Here is a 20,000-nt window from a genome sequence, read left to right on the forward strand (position 1 = left end):
TTCCTAGACCCTGTTGGTTCCTGTCCCTGTGGGATCCTGTTCTTTTAGTTCCTAGACCCTGTTGGTTCCTGTTTCTTTGGCTCCTAGTCCCAGTGGGTTCTGGGTTCTGGTCTGGTACGGTGTGTCATTCTCTGTGTGTTTGCAGGCATGTTGCAGTGCTCACGGAGACCATCAAGAAAGGAGTCCATGATGCAGACTCAGAGGCTCGATCTGTGGCCAGAAAGTAAGCTGTTCGGACGCACTCACACACACTCACACACACACACACACACACACTCACACTCACACTCACACTCACCCAAACACAAACACACACTCACACAAACACACATTTCAGTTACACACAGGACGAGATGTTCAGTTCCTCGTGCTGTTGGTTAGGGACATCAGCCCAGACCCAGCTGCCTTTGGCCACCTTCAGCCATACTCACACCCTGCTGATTAGGCTCATGTAACATGTGACTGGACATGGACTGTTTCATTGATGTCTGTTTGTTGAGATCCTCTATATGCACACATGCCTACTGGTTGGATGGGCTGTATTAGACTCTCCCGCTGTATCGAAGTAAAGCTGAATGTGTTTTGTGATTGGCTCTCGGCCGCCCCGCCCACAGGTGCTACTGGGGTTTCCATGGCCACTTCAGCCGAGAGGCGGAGCATCTCTTCCAGGCATTGGAAGCGTCCTATCAGAAGGCTCTTCAGTCCCACCTGAAGGGCTCTGACAGCGTCATGTCCCTCCCCCAGTCGGATCGCTCCTCCTCCAGCTCCCAGGAAAGCCTCAAGTAAGACCCAGTACTACACACGCACGCACGCACACACGCACACACGCACATACACACACACACACACACACACACACACTGTCCTCTGAACTCATTAAAGACTAATACACTCTGTGTAGAAATGATTCACCTCATTCACTATCCTCTGAACTCATTAAAGACTAATTACACACTGCGTAGAAACGATTCCCCTCATTTACTGCCCAGATATAAAGCCGCCCGAAGGAGAAGACTCCTTCTTTGTAGTATATTTCTAAAATGATTTGGGTATCGAGTGTAGATTGACGAGGGGGAGGAATTAATTGACATGATTTTAACGTCAGGCTGCAAAGTGAGGAAGTAAAGGAATGCTTTGTGCATGTGCTGTGATGTAAGTTCAGGTGTGTTAGAGTCGTGTGATGTCTTTGATTGTGTTTTATGACATATTTGGGATTAACTCTCTTCCCTCTTCCCGTGTGTTTTGCCCGCAGTCGTCCGCTCTCGGCCAAGAACAGCATGGGAGTCGGCGCAGGCAGGAGTAAGGACCTCTACCACACTCTCTCACACACCACACACACACACTCCTAACACACACACACACACACACACACACACACACACACACACACACACACACACACACACACACACACACACCACACAAGCACACTCCTAACACACACACACACTCACTCACACACACACACACTCTCTCACACACCACACACACACACTCCTAACACACACACACACACACACACACACACCACACACGCACACTCACACCACACAAGCACACTCCTAACATACACACACACTCACTCACACACACACACACTCACACCACACACACACACTCCTAACACACACACACACTCACTCACACACACACTCTCTCACACACCACACACGCACATTCCTAACACACACACACACACACACACACACACACACACACACACTCACACCACACAAGCACACTCCTAACACACACACACACACACCACACACACACACACACACACACACACACACACACACACACACACACACACACACTCACACACACACTCTCTCACACACCACACACGCACATTCCTAACACGCACACTCCTAACACACACACACACACACACGCACACTCCTAACACACACACACACACACACACACACACACCACACACGCACATTCCTAACACACACACACACACACACACACACATTCAGTGCATAGGCACAAAGCTCTAGATGCCCAAGAGAGTCTAGTTTTTAAATGAATAATGGGTCTATGCTTCTCATTCCCAATTTGCACTGTTTAAGGCTCAATGTTGTTTACTGTGAAATAAACTTGTCAAAAAAAAGTTTGGATTATTGGTCGATTATTTCTCTGTTGTTACAATGCTAAAAGGCATTGTGTTTTCTTGTTGGAAAGCCTGTTTATTTACCTTTCCAATGATTTCCAACTTGTAAGGATCATGCATTTGTGGGATGAGCAGCACAGCTGATTATGCGGGTAGCGCCCAAGTAAAATTTGACAAAATTCTCTGCCAATGCTAAACAATGTATTCTCCTGTTGGCATTCACTCTTGTTTTGAGTTGTTTGGTGGATTGGGTGATTGAACTCTCGATCAGTAACAAGGAACAAACAAGACATATTGGCAATTTTACACTTTATTCATTTAATACACCGTCAGGAGCCTCAGTAGCGGCTGGAAGATCCATACGCAGCCACAGCAGCCTGGCACCACCTCCTCATGCTGGTCACCAACCTGGTCACACGTTGATGTGGGATGGCATTCCATTCCTCAACCAGGAGTCGTTGCAGGTCAGCCAGCGTGGTTGTGGTGGTCACTCAAACACATACAGCACGTCCAAGCTGATCCCACAAGTGTTCAATTGGGTTGAGGTCTGGACTCATGGCAGGCTATTCCATTCTCTCCCTGATGGTGTATTAATGGAATTAAGTGTAAAATTGCCAATATGTCTTGTTTGTTCCTTGTTACTGATCGATAGTTCAGTCATCCAATCCACCAAACAACTCAAAACAAGAGTGAATACCAACTGGAGAATTTTGGCAAATTTTACTTGGGCTCTACCCACATAATCAGCTGTGCTTGCTCATCCCACAAATACATGATCCCTACACGTTGGACATCATTGAAAAGGTAAATAAACAGGCTTTCCAACGATATAAAATACAATGACAATAAGCATTGTAACAACAGAGAAATAGTCAACCAAACGCACATTTCCAAACTTTTTTTTGACTAGTTTAGTAGGGGCTGCCCGATCACTGGAGATCAAACAGCTTTTGGCAGCCTTTGCATCTAAGGGGAATATACCCGTTCATTTTTCTGGAGAATGAATCACAATCGAATTAATATTGTCTTGTATGTACATGTTTATTAATATGCCTGTGTGTGTGTGTGTGTCTCTGTGTGTGTGTGTGTGTGTGTGTGTGTGTGTGTGTTCTAGCTGCGAAGGCCGCCCCATCCCGCGCCACCTCAGGCTCCTCCTCCCTGCAGCGTTCCCGTAGTGACATCGATGTGAATGCCGCCGCCAGTGCCAAGTCTCGCATGCCCTCCGTGCCCAGCGCCGCCCCCTTCAGCTCTGCCAACGCACTGCCCCCCGGCTCCTATGCCTCCCTAGGTACACGCATCACCAGCACAGAGACATAACACACACACACACACACTCTTATGCATACACACACACACACACACACACACACACACTCTCTTATACACACACACACACATTCTCTCCTATGCCTCCCTAGGTACACGCTTCACCAGCACAGAGACATAACACACACACACACACACTCTTATGCACACACACACACACTCTTATACACACACACTCTTATACACACACACACACATTCTCCTATGCCTCCCTAGGTACATGCTTCCCCAGCACAAAGACATTTTTTTATAAGATTAAGCCATACCTCCCAAACCCCCTGTTTGCCCGCATCCTGATTAAGCGGTGGAGCCTAGAGGACCTTGCTTGGAAATGTTTACGGTCCGATCCTTAGATATCCTCTACTACAGTATGTTTCTCCGTACATTTGACAAGGTTCTTGACCTCTCACACACATACACATACAAACTCATCACCTTGCTGTAGTTCTTCTAGACTTTAACTTTAACTTTAACTTTAACTTTAACTTTAACCCAAACCCAAACCCTCCCATTAATGCTGCAAACCCTGCCTATCCATGTCTTATAAACTTCCTCTGTGCACCCTACTTAACCCCCCCCCCCCCCCCCCTCACCCGCTCCCTGTAACTGTAGTCTGAGGCCCTCTGATCTTTAATCTCTTCCTGTTATTACCCCCCCACCCCACCCCCACCTCTGCCTCTCCTCCTTTACACTCATGCCCAAAGATGGCGGTACTCCTGGTAAACTGGAGGGTAAGGCTGTGTGTGTGTGTGTGTGCGTGTGTGTACTTATGTAATCTGCGTGTGTGTAAGTCTTTCTTACAGTGTCCATGAGCCCTTGCCCCCACCCCCCCCAACCCCCCCTTACACTGTTTATGATCTCCACTCTTGTCTTCCCCCCCCCCTGGTTTCTGTGCTGTATTGTGGCCATACTGTCACGTACTGTCACGTATTGTCACGTATTGTCACGTACTGTCACGTACTGTAACATACTGTCACGTACTGTAACGTACTGTCACGTACTGTCACGTACCGTAACGCACTGTCACGTACCGTCACGTACTGTAGCGTACTGTCACGTACTGACTGGAGGTCTGCATGGTCTGTGTTTGCATGGTGTCCAGTGTGATTGCAGCTGTGGTCTCCACTCCTCTCCCTTAACCTGGAAACCTCTAACCTCTAATGAGTGAGCACTGATGGGGAACATCATAGAATAGAATAAATAATAATGGAATATAGGCTGGGTAGATGGAAATATGAAGTGCCCATGACATTCCGACAGGTGCCTACCTGAAATCACTCATACAGATGTCAGCCAGTTCAGTCAGATAATTATATCTGTAGGCCTATATATGAAATGAACTTCATCGTCTTATGCCTAATTTATGCTACTGCGATTTCACGGAGTCGGACACAGGGAACGCCTCTCCTGACACAGGGAACGCCTCTCCGGACACAGGGAAACGCCTCTCCGGACACAGGGAAACGCCTCTCCGGACACAGGGAACGCCTCTCCGGACACAGGGAACGCCTCTCCGATTTTAACCGCCCTCTCCAAGCCCCTCAGAGTGGCTGTCGTGCGCCTAATTTTGTCTAACTATCCCGTACGAGAGCCTCTCCGAGGTTTGCTCTGAGAGGGCTCGGAGTAGTATAAATTTAGCTTTAGACCAAATCGTGCAGATATACGACTCTACACTGTGTGAGTACAGGGAGGCAGAAGCCATAGTCCTCGTAGTGAAGACATTTGGAATATGACTGACTGACTAAATTTAATCAAGATACTTGGAAGATTTACATTGCAATGCAGATACATTGCTAACCGCTGTCTAGGCTAACAGCTGATGGCCGGCCATTTAGCCTCGTGGAAATGGCCAAGCACTGTGCTGGGTTCAGTTCAAACATGGCTCTTTGTTAAAGATAAGGGCTCAGTTCAAACATGGCTCTTTGTTAAAGATAAGGGCTCAGTTCAAACATGGCTCTTTGTTAAAGATAAGGGTTTGTAAGTGTTTCCGTAGTTGGAGAGGGGGCATCAACATTAGTTCTTTCTAGGATATGTCACCCGTGTTGGCGTTGTGTGTGTTGACGTGTTTGTTTTGTTGAGAATGGACGTTCAGGAGTGACAGACTTGCTCCAGGGCGGTTAGGACCTCTGTTGTACCTGGTGTTCCCAGTGCATGACGACAGTAATGTATCTACTTATCTATTGATGTACACAGTATGTTGGATTGGATTGGATTGGTGTGCAGATGTAACTTACATCTCTTCTCTTTCTCCCATCACTGTCTGTCCTCTCTTGTTCTTTGGCCTTTTGGTCTCTCTTTATCTCTCTTTATCTCTCTTTATCTCTGGATATCTCTCTTTATCTCTCGCTATGTCTCCCCTTCACTGCCTTTTCCTCTTCCTCCTCTTTATCCTTCTCCTCATCACGTTATTCCTCTACCTCTTCTTCTTCTTTTCTCGCATTCCCTCCTTTCTTCCTCTCTCTCTCTCTCCATCTCTCTCTCTCTTCCTCTCTCTCTCTTTCTCTCTTCCTCTCTTCCTCTCTCCCTCTATCTCTTCCTCTCTTCCTCTCTCTCTCTCTCTTCCTCTCTCTCTCTTCCTCTCTCCCTCTCTCTCTCTCTCTCTTCCTCTCTCTCTCTCTCTCTCTCTCTCTCTCTCACTCCATATCTCTCTCTCTTCCTCTCTCTCTCTCTCTCTCTCTCTCTCTCTCTCTCTCTCCCCCCTCCTCAGGTCGTGTTCGCACCAGGAGGACGAGTTCCGGCAGCAGTGCAGGAGGTGTCACTCCAGTCACAGACAGCAGGGGGCGCACTCGGGCCAAAGTCGTGTCGCAATCGCAGCGTGAGTATCAGATATGATGTCCCCTCCTCCTAGATAAGGCATACTCATCATTCTTCTCATCAGACGACTGAGTGAGTCGTTGTAGGATTGTAACGGGCTCAGTATTATGAAGAGACGTGGCGGGAATTAACATACTTTTCTTTTTGGGTGAAGAAGAAGAAGCCAACCAAAGACTATGTGTAGTTTGTTTCTGGTTATTTACTTGTTCACAAATGACCTTTCAGTCCCATATACTGGGCTGTGGGCTGCATATAAGTGTATAGAATCAGTTGGGTTCCTGTCGCAGTATCCCACTAACGGTGCAAACCCATGACAGCGACACGATACGCTTCCATCGCTTTGAGTGGGCGTGTTGTAGCGTGTGGAAATATCATTTTCAAACCGTCAGAGACGACACCAAACAATCTGATTGGCCGCTGCCGGGAAAAATCGCTCCTCATTTGCATAGGATTCAACATTTCCCAACTTTTATCGGTCGCTTCGCCCAAAACGGTGGTCTACATCACAATGGCTTGGCTCCCATTGAAATGCATGGGATTTAAATATTGCGTCGCTCATAACGGTGTCATGGGTTTCCACCGTAACAGTTACTTTGCACGTATAACATGGAGATGTTGGAATGCTAAAATACTCCGACTTGGTGTTCTGCACACATAATGAATGTCGATGCTTAGAGGAATTAAGTGTTTGCGGTGTTCTGTACACATAATGAATGTCGATGCTGAGAGGAATTAAGTGTTTGCGGTGTTCTGTACACATAATGAATGTCGATGCTGAGAGGAATTAAGTGTTTGCGGTGTTCTGCACACATAATGAATGTCGATGCTGAGAGGAATTAAGTGTTTGCGGTGTTCTGTACACATAATGAATGTCGATGCTTAGAGGAATTAAGTGTTTGCGGTGTTCTGTACACATAATGAATGTCGATGCTTAGAGGAATTAAGTGTTTGCGGTGTTCTGTACACATAATGAATGTCGATGCTTGGAGGAATTAAGTGTTTGCGGTGTTCTGTACACATAATGAATGTCGATGCTTAGAGGAATTAAGTGTTTGCGGTGTTCTGTACACATAATGAATGTCGATGCTGAGAGGAATTAAGTGTTTGCGGTGTTATCCCCCCTCCTCTACTGCTGTCGCACCTAACCAGTACTCATCCTACATCTGTCTCTCTCGCTCCCACTGCCATCTTAAACCCAGGGGTGGCAAATCCAACCAACCAATCAGACAGACGGACAGTAAAAGCCCTCTGGTGTTGCTTGGGGCAGCCGTCTGTTTTTGCTGATCGCCATGACGGCTGAGAGTCGTGGGTGAAGGCAGCTGCTGTATTTCGTACAGCACAAACATGACGGGACTCGAACTCTCTTAAGTTGGAATTTACCAGCCCTGGTTTTATTATGACCCCAAGCATCATCATCATCACGTTATGGTTCTAACATCTGCGTGGATGGTGATGTCATGATGCAATGCATGCTGGATAATGCAGTGTTTCACATCTCTTGTAACTGGATGCCTCCTGTCGCTGTCTTGCATCCTGCTCTTTCTCTCTCTCTTAAAACAAGGATCCAGATCGGCTAACCCCACAGGCAGTGGTAAGACTAGCCTCAGCCAATCAGAATGAGTCTCCCTTATGCACTCTCCTGAGAGGGAATCAGCATGCGTTGTCATTGGTCCAATAGCCTGCAGATGGTTGTTTAATCCACCGTTGCATGACTGGTCTTGGTTCACCTGTGTGTGTGCGTGCGTGGTGGCGTCTGTGTGTCTGTGCGTGTGTCTGTGTGCGCGTGTGTGTGTGTGTGTGTGTGTGTGTGTGTGAGAGTGTGTGTGTGTGTGTGTGTGTGAGTTTGAGTGTGTGTGTGTTTGAGATTTGGGTCACAGGCTGGAAAGGCTGCCCTCTGTCTTGCGTTCAGTGTTGCACTGTGGTGTTGTTGCTCCTCTTGTCTTCCTGTGTTTGTCGCGCTCACATGTGCCACGGGTTTGTCCTGGATGGGTCCTGAAGTATTGCCTCGGGCTTATCAAAGTGGAGTTCACTTTTAGACATGTCACTCAGTGGAATAGTGTTTTTCTGTAGGGGACGTGAGAAATGCATTCAAACTTTGATCGGTGACGCACACTACGCATCCACTGGAGGTGAAGGGCTGTGGTGGCCCTCCTGCAGTATATCAAATAATGCCAAACTGATCATATAACTTCATATTGAGTCATACATTTAGGTACATTTACATTTATTATTACATACAGTACCAGTCAAAAGTTTGGACACACCTTCTAATTTTTTGAGAAGTGTTTTCTTTACTTTTATTATTTTCTACATGGTAGATAACACTTTTTTTGTTTAGTACATCATTCCATATGTGTTCTTTCGTGGTTAAAATGTCTTCAGTATTAATCTACAATGTAGAAAATAATAAAAGTAAAGAAAACACTTTAAAGGTGTGTCCAAACTTTTGACTGGTACTGTACATTCATGGCTATAGTGTTCACTTTAGTTGGTTATGCCTAATTAATGACTAGTTACTAGTTAAACTAGTTAAAGTTCATTGCTAAATGACCATTTATTATATCCACTTATAAAAAAATAAGTGGATATAATAATAATGGATATAAAAATAATATTTATTATGACCTAAGCACACGTTGTTTCTCCAAGTGACTTGGATGAAATGATCTACATCTTATGAGAGTTCCCTGGGGATTGAGCTCATGACCGTGGGATATTGGCAGCCCCTAGCCGCGCTGGTTACGCTGTGAGGATAGAAGGCTAAATCTGAGCTTATTGTCCAATGAAAGTGAATTCCATTTTGATAAGTGCAGGTCGGTCGCTGACATGTGGCTTTAAGGTCTGCCTCACACTCTCTTCCTGCCTGTGTCTGTGTGTCTGTGTGTCTGTGTGTCTGCCTGTGTGTGCGTGTGTGTGTGTGTGTGTGTGTGTGTGTGTGTGTGTGTGTGTGTGTGTGTGTGTGTGTGTGTGTGTGTGTCTGTGTGTGTGTGTGTGTAGCCGGGAGTCGTTCCAGCTCCCCTGGCAAGTTGCTGGGCCACCACACGTACGGACGCATCCCCCGGCCCACGGGCACGGCCACGCCCGCCGACGGCAGACGCAGCCGGATCCCCCGTAGCCAGGGCTGCAGCCGCGAGACCAGCCCCACACGCACCGGCTCCGGTAAGAACACACCCACACCGCACCCGCAGCCAATCAGGACACGCTTACACCGCACCCACAGCCAATCAGGACAGGGCATACTCAACACAGGTGCTGACAAACAACCAACAGAACAACACTTTCATGAAGGTGCTTGTAAGCAACCAATCAAAGGAGAGTTTATTCAGAGATGCTATTAAACAACCAATCAGAGCCGACAGCCCTCAGAGGCCATGTGCATGTGTTATTTGGGTGTGTGTATAAATGTGTGTGTGTATAAATGTGTGTGTAGCTTGATGAGTGTCATGGAACATAGACTCTGTTCGTTACACGTGGACTCAACTTTATTTTTTTTATTGAATCATGTTTTATAAGTTTGTGGTTTTGTTTTTGTTCTGTTTTTTAGTTTTTGGTTTTAAGTAGTTGTTATATGGTAGTACGTGACATTTTGTTTATTTGTGTGTTCTGACCATGTGAAATATAATTAGTACTTATTATCAGAGGGTGTTAGGGGTGTTTCTATTTCTTGACTTTGATTGTCCTCGAGTGTGTTACTTCCTCTTCTCCCTTCTGACCCCTGACTAACCTCTATCCTCTCATCGTCTAAGAGCACGTGTCAAATGCATCAAATCTTTTTCTCTCTCTTTCTGGTGTGGCTGTCTTCTGCTGCCACGGCCTGTGTGTGTGTGTGTGTGTGTCTTTTTCTCTCTTCCTTGTGTGCCTGCCCTCTGCTGTCGTGACCTGTATGTGTGTGTGTCTCTCTCTCTGTATGTATGTGTGTCTATTTCTACCTATGCGTACGTCTACTTGTTTATGTGTGTGTGCGCGTCAGCGCGCCTGAGTCGTATCCCGCGTCCGAGTGTGAGTCAGGGCTGCAGCCGTGACACGAGTCGCGAGAGCAGCCGTGACACCAGCCCTGCTCGGGGCTTCACCCCACTGGGTGAGTACACACAGGTCACACACACACACACACACACACACAGACACACACACACACACACACACACACACACACACACACACACACAGACACAGACACACACACACACACACAGACACACACAGACACACACAGACACACACAGACACACACACACACAGACACACACACAGAGACACACACACAGAGACACACACACAGAGACACACACACAGAGACACACACACACAGACACACACACACAGACACACACACAGACACACACACAGACACACACAGACACACACACAGACACACACACAGACACACACACAGACACACACAGACACACACAGACACACACAGACACAACATACCAGGCCCGTCTGGGGTTTTAGGCCACTGGGTGACTAATCCCAGGCTCGCACCTGTGCCAATGTCTCTGTCTACCTTAACACTAAACCCAATCCACAGCCTTACCCTAAACCCAATCCAAGATCCTAAACCCAATCCATAGTCCTAACACTAAACCCAATCCACAGCCTTACCCTAAACCCAATCCACAGCCTTACCCTAAACCCAATCCAAGATCCTAAACCCAATCCATAGTCCTAACTCTAACCCCAATCCACAGTCCTAACTTTAAACCCAATCCAAGGTCCTTACCCTAAACCCAATCCAAGGTCCTGACCTTAAACCCAATCCAAGGTCCTGACTCTAAACCCAATCCAGAGCCCTAACATTGGGAAGTTTGTGTCCACTAACAGCTCAGAAAATTCTATTCAAGTTTTGATTTTATATTTAATTTTTTTTGTTTATTTTTAAACCATTGTATTAAAATTATGTGGAAACGTAAAGCCAGCTACTGACTGGTCACAGGCAGTTTGTAGTCGGTGCACAATCCTAATGTAAGTACTGACGTACGTGACGCAGTACTAATGGAACGTATTGTAGAGCAGGGGTTTTCAACCAGGGGTCCGTGGCCCCCTGGTGGTCCGCGACGGCATTGCAGGGGGTCCGCGACATGAGCCTATTGATCAGTTCACCATTGACTTTTTTTATTTTTATAAATATACCTGGGCCCATCGACATATTTATGTCTGAATAGCCAAGTCGCATTGCCCAAAATACTGATGTAGACCCATATTCAGCGAAGAAATTACACTGACAAGTGTTATAGGCAGAATATGTGTGCGGGGGGAGGGGGCGTGGCGGCGGCGGTTACAAACATGAAAAAGAAGGGTACGGGACTGTACATTTTTTGGGAATCACTGGCACATCAGTGGGCCGCGGATTACTTTCTGGTCAGAATGGTGGTCCCTGGGACAAAACCAGTTGAAAACCCCTGTTGTAGAGTGTCTATGAAGTACGAAGATGGGGGTGGCTAGTGAAGGACTGTAAAGCCTGAATCTGATCTCTGGCGTGGATATGAGGGTTAAGGTAGAGTAGAGCCCTAGTTGAGATGTACTGCAGGGAGAGGTCACGACCTCTGTGTGTGTTGTGTTGACCCTTTCCCTGACTTTCCCGCCGCCTGTTCCCATCACACCCCTTCCTCAGCATCGCGACGCCACTCCCGCTCCACGAGCGCGCTCACAACGGCCGACCCGCTCGGCTACTCAGGTGACCCCTTCTCCTCCATTGCACTCTGTGCCCAGCGCTGTAATACCTCATCCAGCCACCGGGGGGCGCCAGAGATTAAAACCTCACAACTTCCCTCTGCTGGCAGACAGCATCTCTCTGCAGTCTCGGGTCCAGAGAAGAGACTTCAGCTTAGCTAGTGAGGAAAGGCACCACAAAAAGCTGCCACTGGTCTCTCTCCAGGGGATCTCCGGATGAATAACTTTAGAAAATAGAAATGAGGAGAAGCAGCTGCCCCACCATCACATGGACATGAACAGTGTGAAGTGTGAGGTTTTGGTCTCGTAGGTCCCCCCTTTATTCTTATTTCCAGTGTGTTTTTGTAAAGTTGTGTTTTTGTGTGTGTGTGTCTGCCATTATTTTTATTATTTGCTCATGTGACCTTTTTTGTCAATTTAATTTTATTATTTTATGTTGGCTTGTATGCCATGTGTTAAATTAACTTTTTTTTAATGAAATGTTTAATTTGATTTGGCACTTAATGCGTTGTATTTATTTTTTTCAAGGGCATTGTGTCATCTGCTTCTATTCATAACCATTTTTGCAATTTGTACTCATCTTTTTGTTTTTTCTTTGCCAAGCCTTCTGTAATGGCATGACTGTTATTGTGTTTCAGTGACCCATATATACAGCATTGAGTTTAAAATCCCTCTGAAATGCCCCCTATCTTCAGCTGGGCTTCATTATCTTCCATCATTCTGTCCTTTACCCCCCCCTGTTCCTCATCTGTCCATCCCTTCTTTTCCTCCATCTTTTTCCTTTCTCCATCCCTCTCTTCCTCTACCTCTCTGCCTTCCTCCATCCCTCTTCTTTCCTCATCCCTCTCTTCCTTCCTCCATATTTTTTCCTTCCTTCCTCCATCTTTTTTCCTCCCTGCCTTCCTTTCTCTCTCTTCCTTCCTCCATCACTCTCATCTTTCCTCATCCCTCTCTTCCTCCACCTCTCTTCCTTCCTGCATCCCCCTCCTGTTCTTCATCTGTCCAGCCCTTCTTTTCCTACATCCCTCTCCTCTTTCACCTCTCTCTTCCTTCCTCCCTCCATTCCTCTCTTCCTCCTGGTTTCCCCTCCCTTCCACTCATCCAACCATCTCGTCATTCTGTTCATCTCATCCCTCTCTCCTCTCTAATGGTGTTTCATCTCATCCCTCTCTCCTCTCCTCTCTAATGGTGTTTCATCTCATCCCTCTCTCCTCTCCTCTCTAATGTTAGTGTTTCATCTCCTCCCTCTCTCCTCTCCTCTCTAATGTTGGTGTTTCATCTCATCCCTCTCTCCTCTCTAATGTTTTGTGTTTTGTCTCCATCGCTGACAGACCGCTATGGCCTGGCGCACCAAGCGCGGATCTCTGCCTCTGTTAACGCCATGCGGATCCTCAACACGGGCACAGAGGTGGAGGCAGCTGTGGCCGACGCGCTGGTGAGAACACACACATTCGCTCGCTCACTCACACACAATGACATGAGTGCACACACACACTCACTCACTCAAACACATTTGCTCACGCACACACACACTCACTCACTCACTCACTCACGCTTCCATGCACAAACACACACATTCGCTCGCTCACTCACACACAATGACATGAGTGCACACACACACTCACTCACTCACACACATTTGCTACGCACACACTTGCACTGACATGAGTGCACACACACACTCACTCACTCACACACATTTGCTCACTCACTCACACACACTGACATGAGTGCGCACACACACACACACACACACACACACACTCACTCATGCTTTCATGCACACACACATTTTACATCCCCTTAATGTATATATTTCGCAGTGTTATTTAAAGAATGTGGTTTTGATATGCATTTCCATGTTGAAATGAATAGGCTTGTCAGTTAATGTTATCAAAAACCAGGTCCTTTAAGAAGGACAAACATACAGTATATTAAATCCTGATTAATACTGGTAAAGTAATAGATTGAAGGATATGGATTCAAATACTTTCATATACTCATGTGTATCCAGACCTTTGTGTTGTGTGTGTGTGTGTGTGTGTGTGTGTGTGTGTGTGTGTGTGTGTGTTGAGATTCTGAAACCTTCGAGAAGTAATGTCTTGTACTCTTCCCTTCTCAGCTTTTAGGCGACTCCAGGAATAAGGTATCTGACACATTTGAGGTTTGCTCCTATTCTCTCTTTGCTTTCCACCCGCCGAGCTGTTCACACACTCACCAGTCGAGCTGTTCACACACTCACCAGTCGAGCTGTTCACACACTCTCGAACTCACCAGCCGAGCTGTTCATACACTCACCAGTCGAGCTGTTCACACACTCTCAAACTCACCAGTCGAGCTGTTCATACACTCACCAGTCGAGCTGTTCATACACTCACCAGTCGAGCTGTTCATACACTCACCAGTCGAGCTGTTCATACACTCACCAGTCGAGCTGTTCACACACTCACACTCACCAGTCGAGCTGTTCACACACTCTCAAACTCACCAGTCGAGCTGTTCATACACTCACCAGTCGAGCTGTTCACACACTCACCAGTTGAGCTGTTCATACACTCTCACACACACCAGTCGAGCTGTTCACACACTCACACTCACCAGTCGAGCTGTTCACACACTCACCAGTTGAGCTGTTCATACACTCTCACACTCACCAGTCGAGCTGTTTATACACTCACATTCACCAGTCGAGCTGTTCATACACTCACCAGTCGAGCTGTTCACACACTCACACTCACCAGTCGAGCTGTTCACAGACTCACCAGTCGAGCTGTTCACACACTCTCAAACTCACCAGTCGAGCAGTTCATACACCCTCACACTCACCAGTCGAGCTGTTCATACACTCTCGAACTCACCAGTCGAGCTGTTCATACACTCACCAGTCGAGCTGTTCACACACTCACCAGTCGAGCTGTTCACACACTCACCAGTCGAGCTGTTCACACACTCACACACACCAGTCGAGCTGTTCATACACGCTCACACACACCAGTCGAGCTGTTCATACACTCTCGAACTCACCAGTCGAGCTGTTCATACACTCTCACACTCACCAGTCGAGCTGTTCATACACTCTCACACACACCAGTCGAGCTGTTCACACACTCTCAAACTCACCAGTCGAGCTGTTCATACACTCACCAGTCGAGCTGTTCATACACTCACCAGTCGAGCTGTTTATACACTCACCAGCCGAGCTGTTCATACACTCACACTCACCAGTCGAGCTGTTCATACACTCTCAATCTCACCAGTCGAGCTGTTCATACACTCTCACACACACCAGTCGAGCTGTTCATACACTCTCGAACTCACCAGTCGAGCTGTTCATACACTCTCACACACACCAGTCGAGCTGTTCATACACACATCTCTGATCAGAGAGTCACTGCATGCCTCGTCCTCCTCCAGTAGGCTGACCTCTGACCTCTGTAGCGTAGCTGCATGGTTGTGAATGACTGACTGGTAGTGCTTGTGTTGTTGTTGTTGTTATTGTTGTTGTTGAATAGTTAGATGGAGTTGGTCCTTTGATGATTATCACTCATTCTCCCTTTTTCTGTCTCCCTCTCTGTGTGTCTCTCTCTCTGTGTGTCTCTCTCTCTGTGTGTCTCCCTCTCTCTGTGTGTCTCTCTCTCTGTGTGTCTCCCTCTCTCTGTGTGTCTCTCTCTCTGTGTGTCTCTCTCTCTGTGTGTCTCCCTCTCTCTGTGTCTCTATCTCTCTGTCTCCCTCTCTGTGTGTCTCTCTTGTCTCTCTCTCCCTCTCTGTGTCTCTCTGTCTCTCTCTCTCTGTGTGTCTCTCTTGTCTCTCCCTCTCTGTGTGTCTCTCTTGTCTCTCCCTCTCTGTGTTACTCCCTGTCTCCCTCTCTCTGTGTCTCTCTCTCTCTCTCTCTCTGTCTCTCTCTCTCTCTCTCTCTCTCTGTCTCCCTGTCTGTGTGTCTCTCTTGTCTCTTTCTCACTTCTCGCTTCTAGCGGAGGCCGATTCGGCGTCGTTACGAGTCACCGGGGATGTACTCTGATGATGACGCCAACAGCGACGCGTCGAGCGCCTGCTCAGAGCGTTCGTACGGCTCGCGTAACGGCGGCATGCCACACTATATGCGCCAGACAGAGGACGTGGCCGAGGTGCTGAACCACTGCGCCAGCTCCAACTGGGCCGAGCGGAAGGAGGGGCTGCTGGGCCTGCAGAACCTGCTCAAGAACCAGAGGATCCTCAGGTAGGGCCTGCTGCTTCTGCCTCTGCAGAACATAGGTAGAACCCTTAAGGACCCTGAGAACACTTGATCCACTTATCAAATATCTTGCATCTAAACCAGAGGAACCTCAGGTGGGGCTTGCTGTTCCTGCTTCTGCTCTTTGGCAGAACATACCGTAATTTCCGGACTATAAGCCGCTACTTTTTTCCCACGCTTTGAACTTCTCGGCTTAAACAATGACGCGGCTAATTTATGGATTATGATTCCTGTGACTGTATACGGTGGCTTTGTGTTTACAGTGGCTTTGTTAAACTAGGATGCTAGCATGGATGCAGCCGCATGGATGCTTAGCTCAACGCGATTTCTCAGTATCTCTCAATAACTTAACTAATGTCAAAATAACCACAGTCTACCGGCATAGACAACACACAACTCAAAACACTTTAGAAAATAAATAAAAAGTTTACAACAATACAAATCCAGTCTTTTCAAGTTCTTTAGCTCACTGGTTTCAAACTAGCGTCTTTCTTCTATCTTGCTGTCTTCAATCTAACGTTCTAGTTTATGATTGACTCTTGCAACTGTGCTCTCTTAAAGCAACAGTGCACTTATCGTAACTGGCAAAACTAATAATATGCATCACTATTGTATTACTTTTGATATTCATTTTAGCCTGTGTAAAGTTAATTTGTTTCAATGTACCGGTAGGCACCTGTGGCTTATAGACATGTGCGGCTTATTTATGTTAAAAATATATATATTTTTTTAATTCAGTGGGTGAGGCTTATATTCAAGTGCGCTCAATAGTCCGGAAATTACGGTAGTAAGAACCCTTAAGAACCCTAAAAACACTCGATCCACCTATCAAATCTGTTACATTGAAACCAGAGGAACCTTAGGTGGGGTTTGCGGTTCCTGATTCGGGTGCTGATGATCTACCCTTGTGCAGAGTATCCATGATCCACATATCAAATGCATTTCATTGGAATTTATATTGGATTTCAATTTATAATGGAATTATAAATGTTTTAAGGGCGACAGTGGTACAGTGGTAGAGAAATCGTTTAGTAATCAGAAGGTTGCTAGTTCGATTCCCTGTCGAAGCGTCCTTGAGCAAGACACTGAACCCCTAATTGCTCCTGATGTGCAGTGTGCCATCAGTGTAAATGTAAAATGTGTATACATTGTAAAGTCACACATATGTAAGTCGCTTTGGATAAAAGCGTCTGCTAAATGACTAAATGTAAATGTAAATGGAATTATATTTAAATTGCAATTGAATTAAAATCAAAATATCTCCATTTCTTGTCCCCGCAGCCGTGTCGAGTTGAAGCGACTGTGTGAGATTTTCACCAGGATGTTTGCAGACCCACACAGCAAGGTACATACACACACACACACACACACACACACACATACTGGACCCTGGTGGAAACACCAGTGCAGATCTGTAGCACATACCTGTACCCTGACTTCCGAGTGTTAACAGACGTTTCCTCTCCTTGCATGGTCTGTGGTGGTGTGTGTGGACGGATAACTTCAGAGAGTAAGTGCTTTTTTTTGTTGTTTTTTTTTTTTTTTAAGACGCGTTGAACATATCACACTCTAAAGAAAGACGGTATAGAGTCTAAACCTCTGTGTGTGTGTGTGTGTGTGTGTGTGTGTGTGTCTCCTCCCCTAGGTGTTCAGTATGTTCCTGGAGACGCTGGTGGACTTCATCCTGCTGCACCGTGAGGACCTGCAGGACTGGCTCTTTGTGCTCCTCACCCAGCTGCTGAAGAAGATGGGCGCCGACCTGCTGGGCTCCGTGCAGGCCAAGGTCCAGAAGGCCCTCGACATCACCAGGTCTGCACCCCGACACACACGCAGCTAGGCTAAATCATCTAAAGTAGGATTGGAAGATGATCGATTGATTTCAAATGAATTTGACATCACCAGGTCTGCACCCCGACACACACGCAGCTAGGCTAAATCATCTAAAGTAGGATTGAAAGATGATCGAATGATTTCAAATGAATTTGACATCACCAGGTCTGCACCCCGACACACACGCAGCTAGACTAAATCATCTAAAGTAGGATTGAAAGATGATCGAATGATTTCAAATGAATTTGACTTCACCAGGTCTGCACCCCGACACACACGCAGCTAGACTAAATCATCTAAAGTAGGATTGAAAGATGATCGAATGATTTCAAATGAATTCGCTGAAAAGTAACAAAGCTGTATGTATGTGGAAATACCCACCCTGTTAACAGGGATACGTCAAGATCATTGCCTTAGCAACACAATTGGTTGGGACTTGCTTTGGCTAAATCTTTAAGTTAAAGTTGCCCAGAACCATAGATGAGGTATTACACCAGATGCAGATGTAGGGTTTTAGATCAGATCAATACACCAGCGCAACACTGAATGGGGTGCTAAATGAAATACATTTAAATTCATTAAAATCAATAAAATAAATGTGTTGTCACTAAGAGGCGTATCCGTCGACAGGGGACCAAACTGGTGGTTGTATGTCTGTAAACTCCTAAGAGGACCTTAGTGAGGACCTTAGTGAGTGACTTTTCTTGTCTTCTTTTTTCTTCCTCCCCCTCCCCCCGTTTCTCAGGGATTCCTTTCCGTACGATCAGCAGTTCAACATCCTGATGCGGTTTATCGTCGACCAGACGCAAACACCCAACCTCAAGGTTGATGGATGTTTTATTTCTTTTTCTCTCTAGATGTTCTCTCTCTCTCCCCCTCCTCCTCTCTCTGTCTCTCTCTCTCCCCCTCCTCCTCTCGTTCTTCTCCTCTCTCTCTCTCTCCCTCTCTCTCTCTCTCTCCCTCTCTCCTTGCTCCTCTCTATATCTCTCTCTCTCTCTCTCTCTCTCTCTCTCTCCTTGCTCCTCTCTCTCTCCCTCTCTCCTCCTCCTCCCTCTCTCCCTGTCGTTCTGGTGTAGAGATGACATTATTCCTACTCTGTGGGAAGTGTGGGTGTGTTATTGTTATGGCTGTGGGATTCTGACCACACAGTTGGTTTGCCTCCCTAAGCTCCACATGCTGTGGTAGTAAGCATTCAAGAGCTGTTTTTGGAACAGGTCGGACACAGCGTGTTTATGTTTCCCCGACGCGTAGGTGAAGGTGGCCATCCTGAAGTACATCGAGACGCTCGCTCACCAGATGGACCCCACGGACTTCGTGAACTCCAGCGAGACGCGACTGGCCGTCTCGCGCATCATCACGTGGACCACGGAGCCCAAGAGTTCTGACGTCCGCAAGGTGAGTGTGTTCCGAGGAGGAGACGGAGAGAAGGAAAGAGACGGAGAGAAGGAAAGAGACGGAGAGGAAGCCATGGCCACTGTCTCTGTTTTCATCTCTGTCCAGTCTTCCTCCTGTACAACCTCAATCTCCTGGGTCCCCTCAGTGGTAGTCTCTCTCTTAGGGCGAGCGTCCTTGTCAGTGTTCCTGGTTCATTTATGATTTCACTGATTTCAGTTCAGTGTTTGATGCTTTCTGTGACTAGACTGTGACTTGTGCCATACAGTGGCCACCGGTTTGAAACTCACTCAAACCACAAGATTTGGTTTAATGAGTGTGGTTTTACAGAACCCAGAGCCAGCCAACAGCAAGCCAGTGTTATTTCTTCGGGTGGTTGTGCTCCGTGCCAAGTTTCCACATTCTGGGACTGCACAGCTACACTAAGGACATAGAGACCAGTCGGTAACCATAGAGACCAGTAGGTAGGGACTTGGCCACTGAAACAGGAGAACAGCTTTCTTGGTGGTGTAACACAGGATGGAGTTTTACGATGAATATTTAAGCTTATGTATATATATATTTATATATAATTGCTTTGGATAAAAGCACTGGCTAAATTACTATATATAT

General features: G+C 46.7%; 1 protein-coding gene across 15 annotated transcripts in view; it reads left to right on the top strand.

The window, feature by feature from the left end:
- LOC105905651 (CLIP-associating protein 1-B) overlaps positions 1–20,000 on the top strand; it is a 74,628-nt gene that overhangs the window by 40,328 nt on the left and 14,300 nt on the right. For 5 of the 15 annotated variants that reach the window (XM_031558470.2, XM_031558476.2, XM_031558484.1 and 2 more), the window contains 18 exons: positions 146–223; positions 615–782; positions 1,253–1,299; positions 3,237–3,410; positions 4,153–4,179; positions 6,156–6,263; positions 7,824–7,853; positions 9,260–9,421; positions 10,233–10,340; positions 11,877–11,939; positions 13,267–13,370; positions 14,058–14,099; positions 15,907–16,151; positions 17,448–17,511; positions 17,674–17,676; positions 17,812–17,975; positions 18,742–18,820; positions 19,248–19,391. In XM_031558470.2, coding sequence (XP_031414330.1) covers positions 146–223; positions 615–782; positions 1,253–1,299; positions 3,237–3,410; positions 4,153–4,179; positions 6,156–6,263; positions 7,824–7,853; positions 9,260–9,421; positions 10,233–10,340; positions 11,877–11,939; positions 13,267–13,370; positions 14,058–14,099; positions 15,907–16,151; positions 17,448–17,511; positions 17,674–17,676; positions 17,812–17,975; positions 18,742–18,820; positions 19,248–19,391 — 1,810 coding nt within the window. The remainder of the gene's footprint in view (positions 1–145; positions 224–614; positions 783–1,252; positions 1,300–3,236; positions 3,411–4,152; positions 4,180–6,155; positions 6,264–7,823; positions 7,854–9,259; positions 9,422–10,232; positions 10,341–11,876; positions 11,940–13,266; positions 13,371–14,057; positions 14,100–15,906; positions 16,152–17,447; positions 17,512–17,673; positions 17,677–17,811; positions 17,976–18,741; positions 18,821–19,247; positions 19,392–20,000) is intronic. The other 10 variants (XM_031558471.2, XM_031558475.2, XM_031558474.2 and 7 more) reach the window with 10 other exon arrangements.

Source organism: Clupea harengus, chromosome 21 (genome assembly GCF_900700415.2).
Source record: "Clupea harengus chromosome 21, Ch_v2.0.2, whole genome shotgun sequence".
In the NCBI taxonomy this organism is placed as follows: Eukaryota; Metazoa; Chordata; class Actinopteri; order Clupeiformes; family Clupeidae; genus Clupea; species Clupea harengus.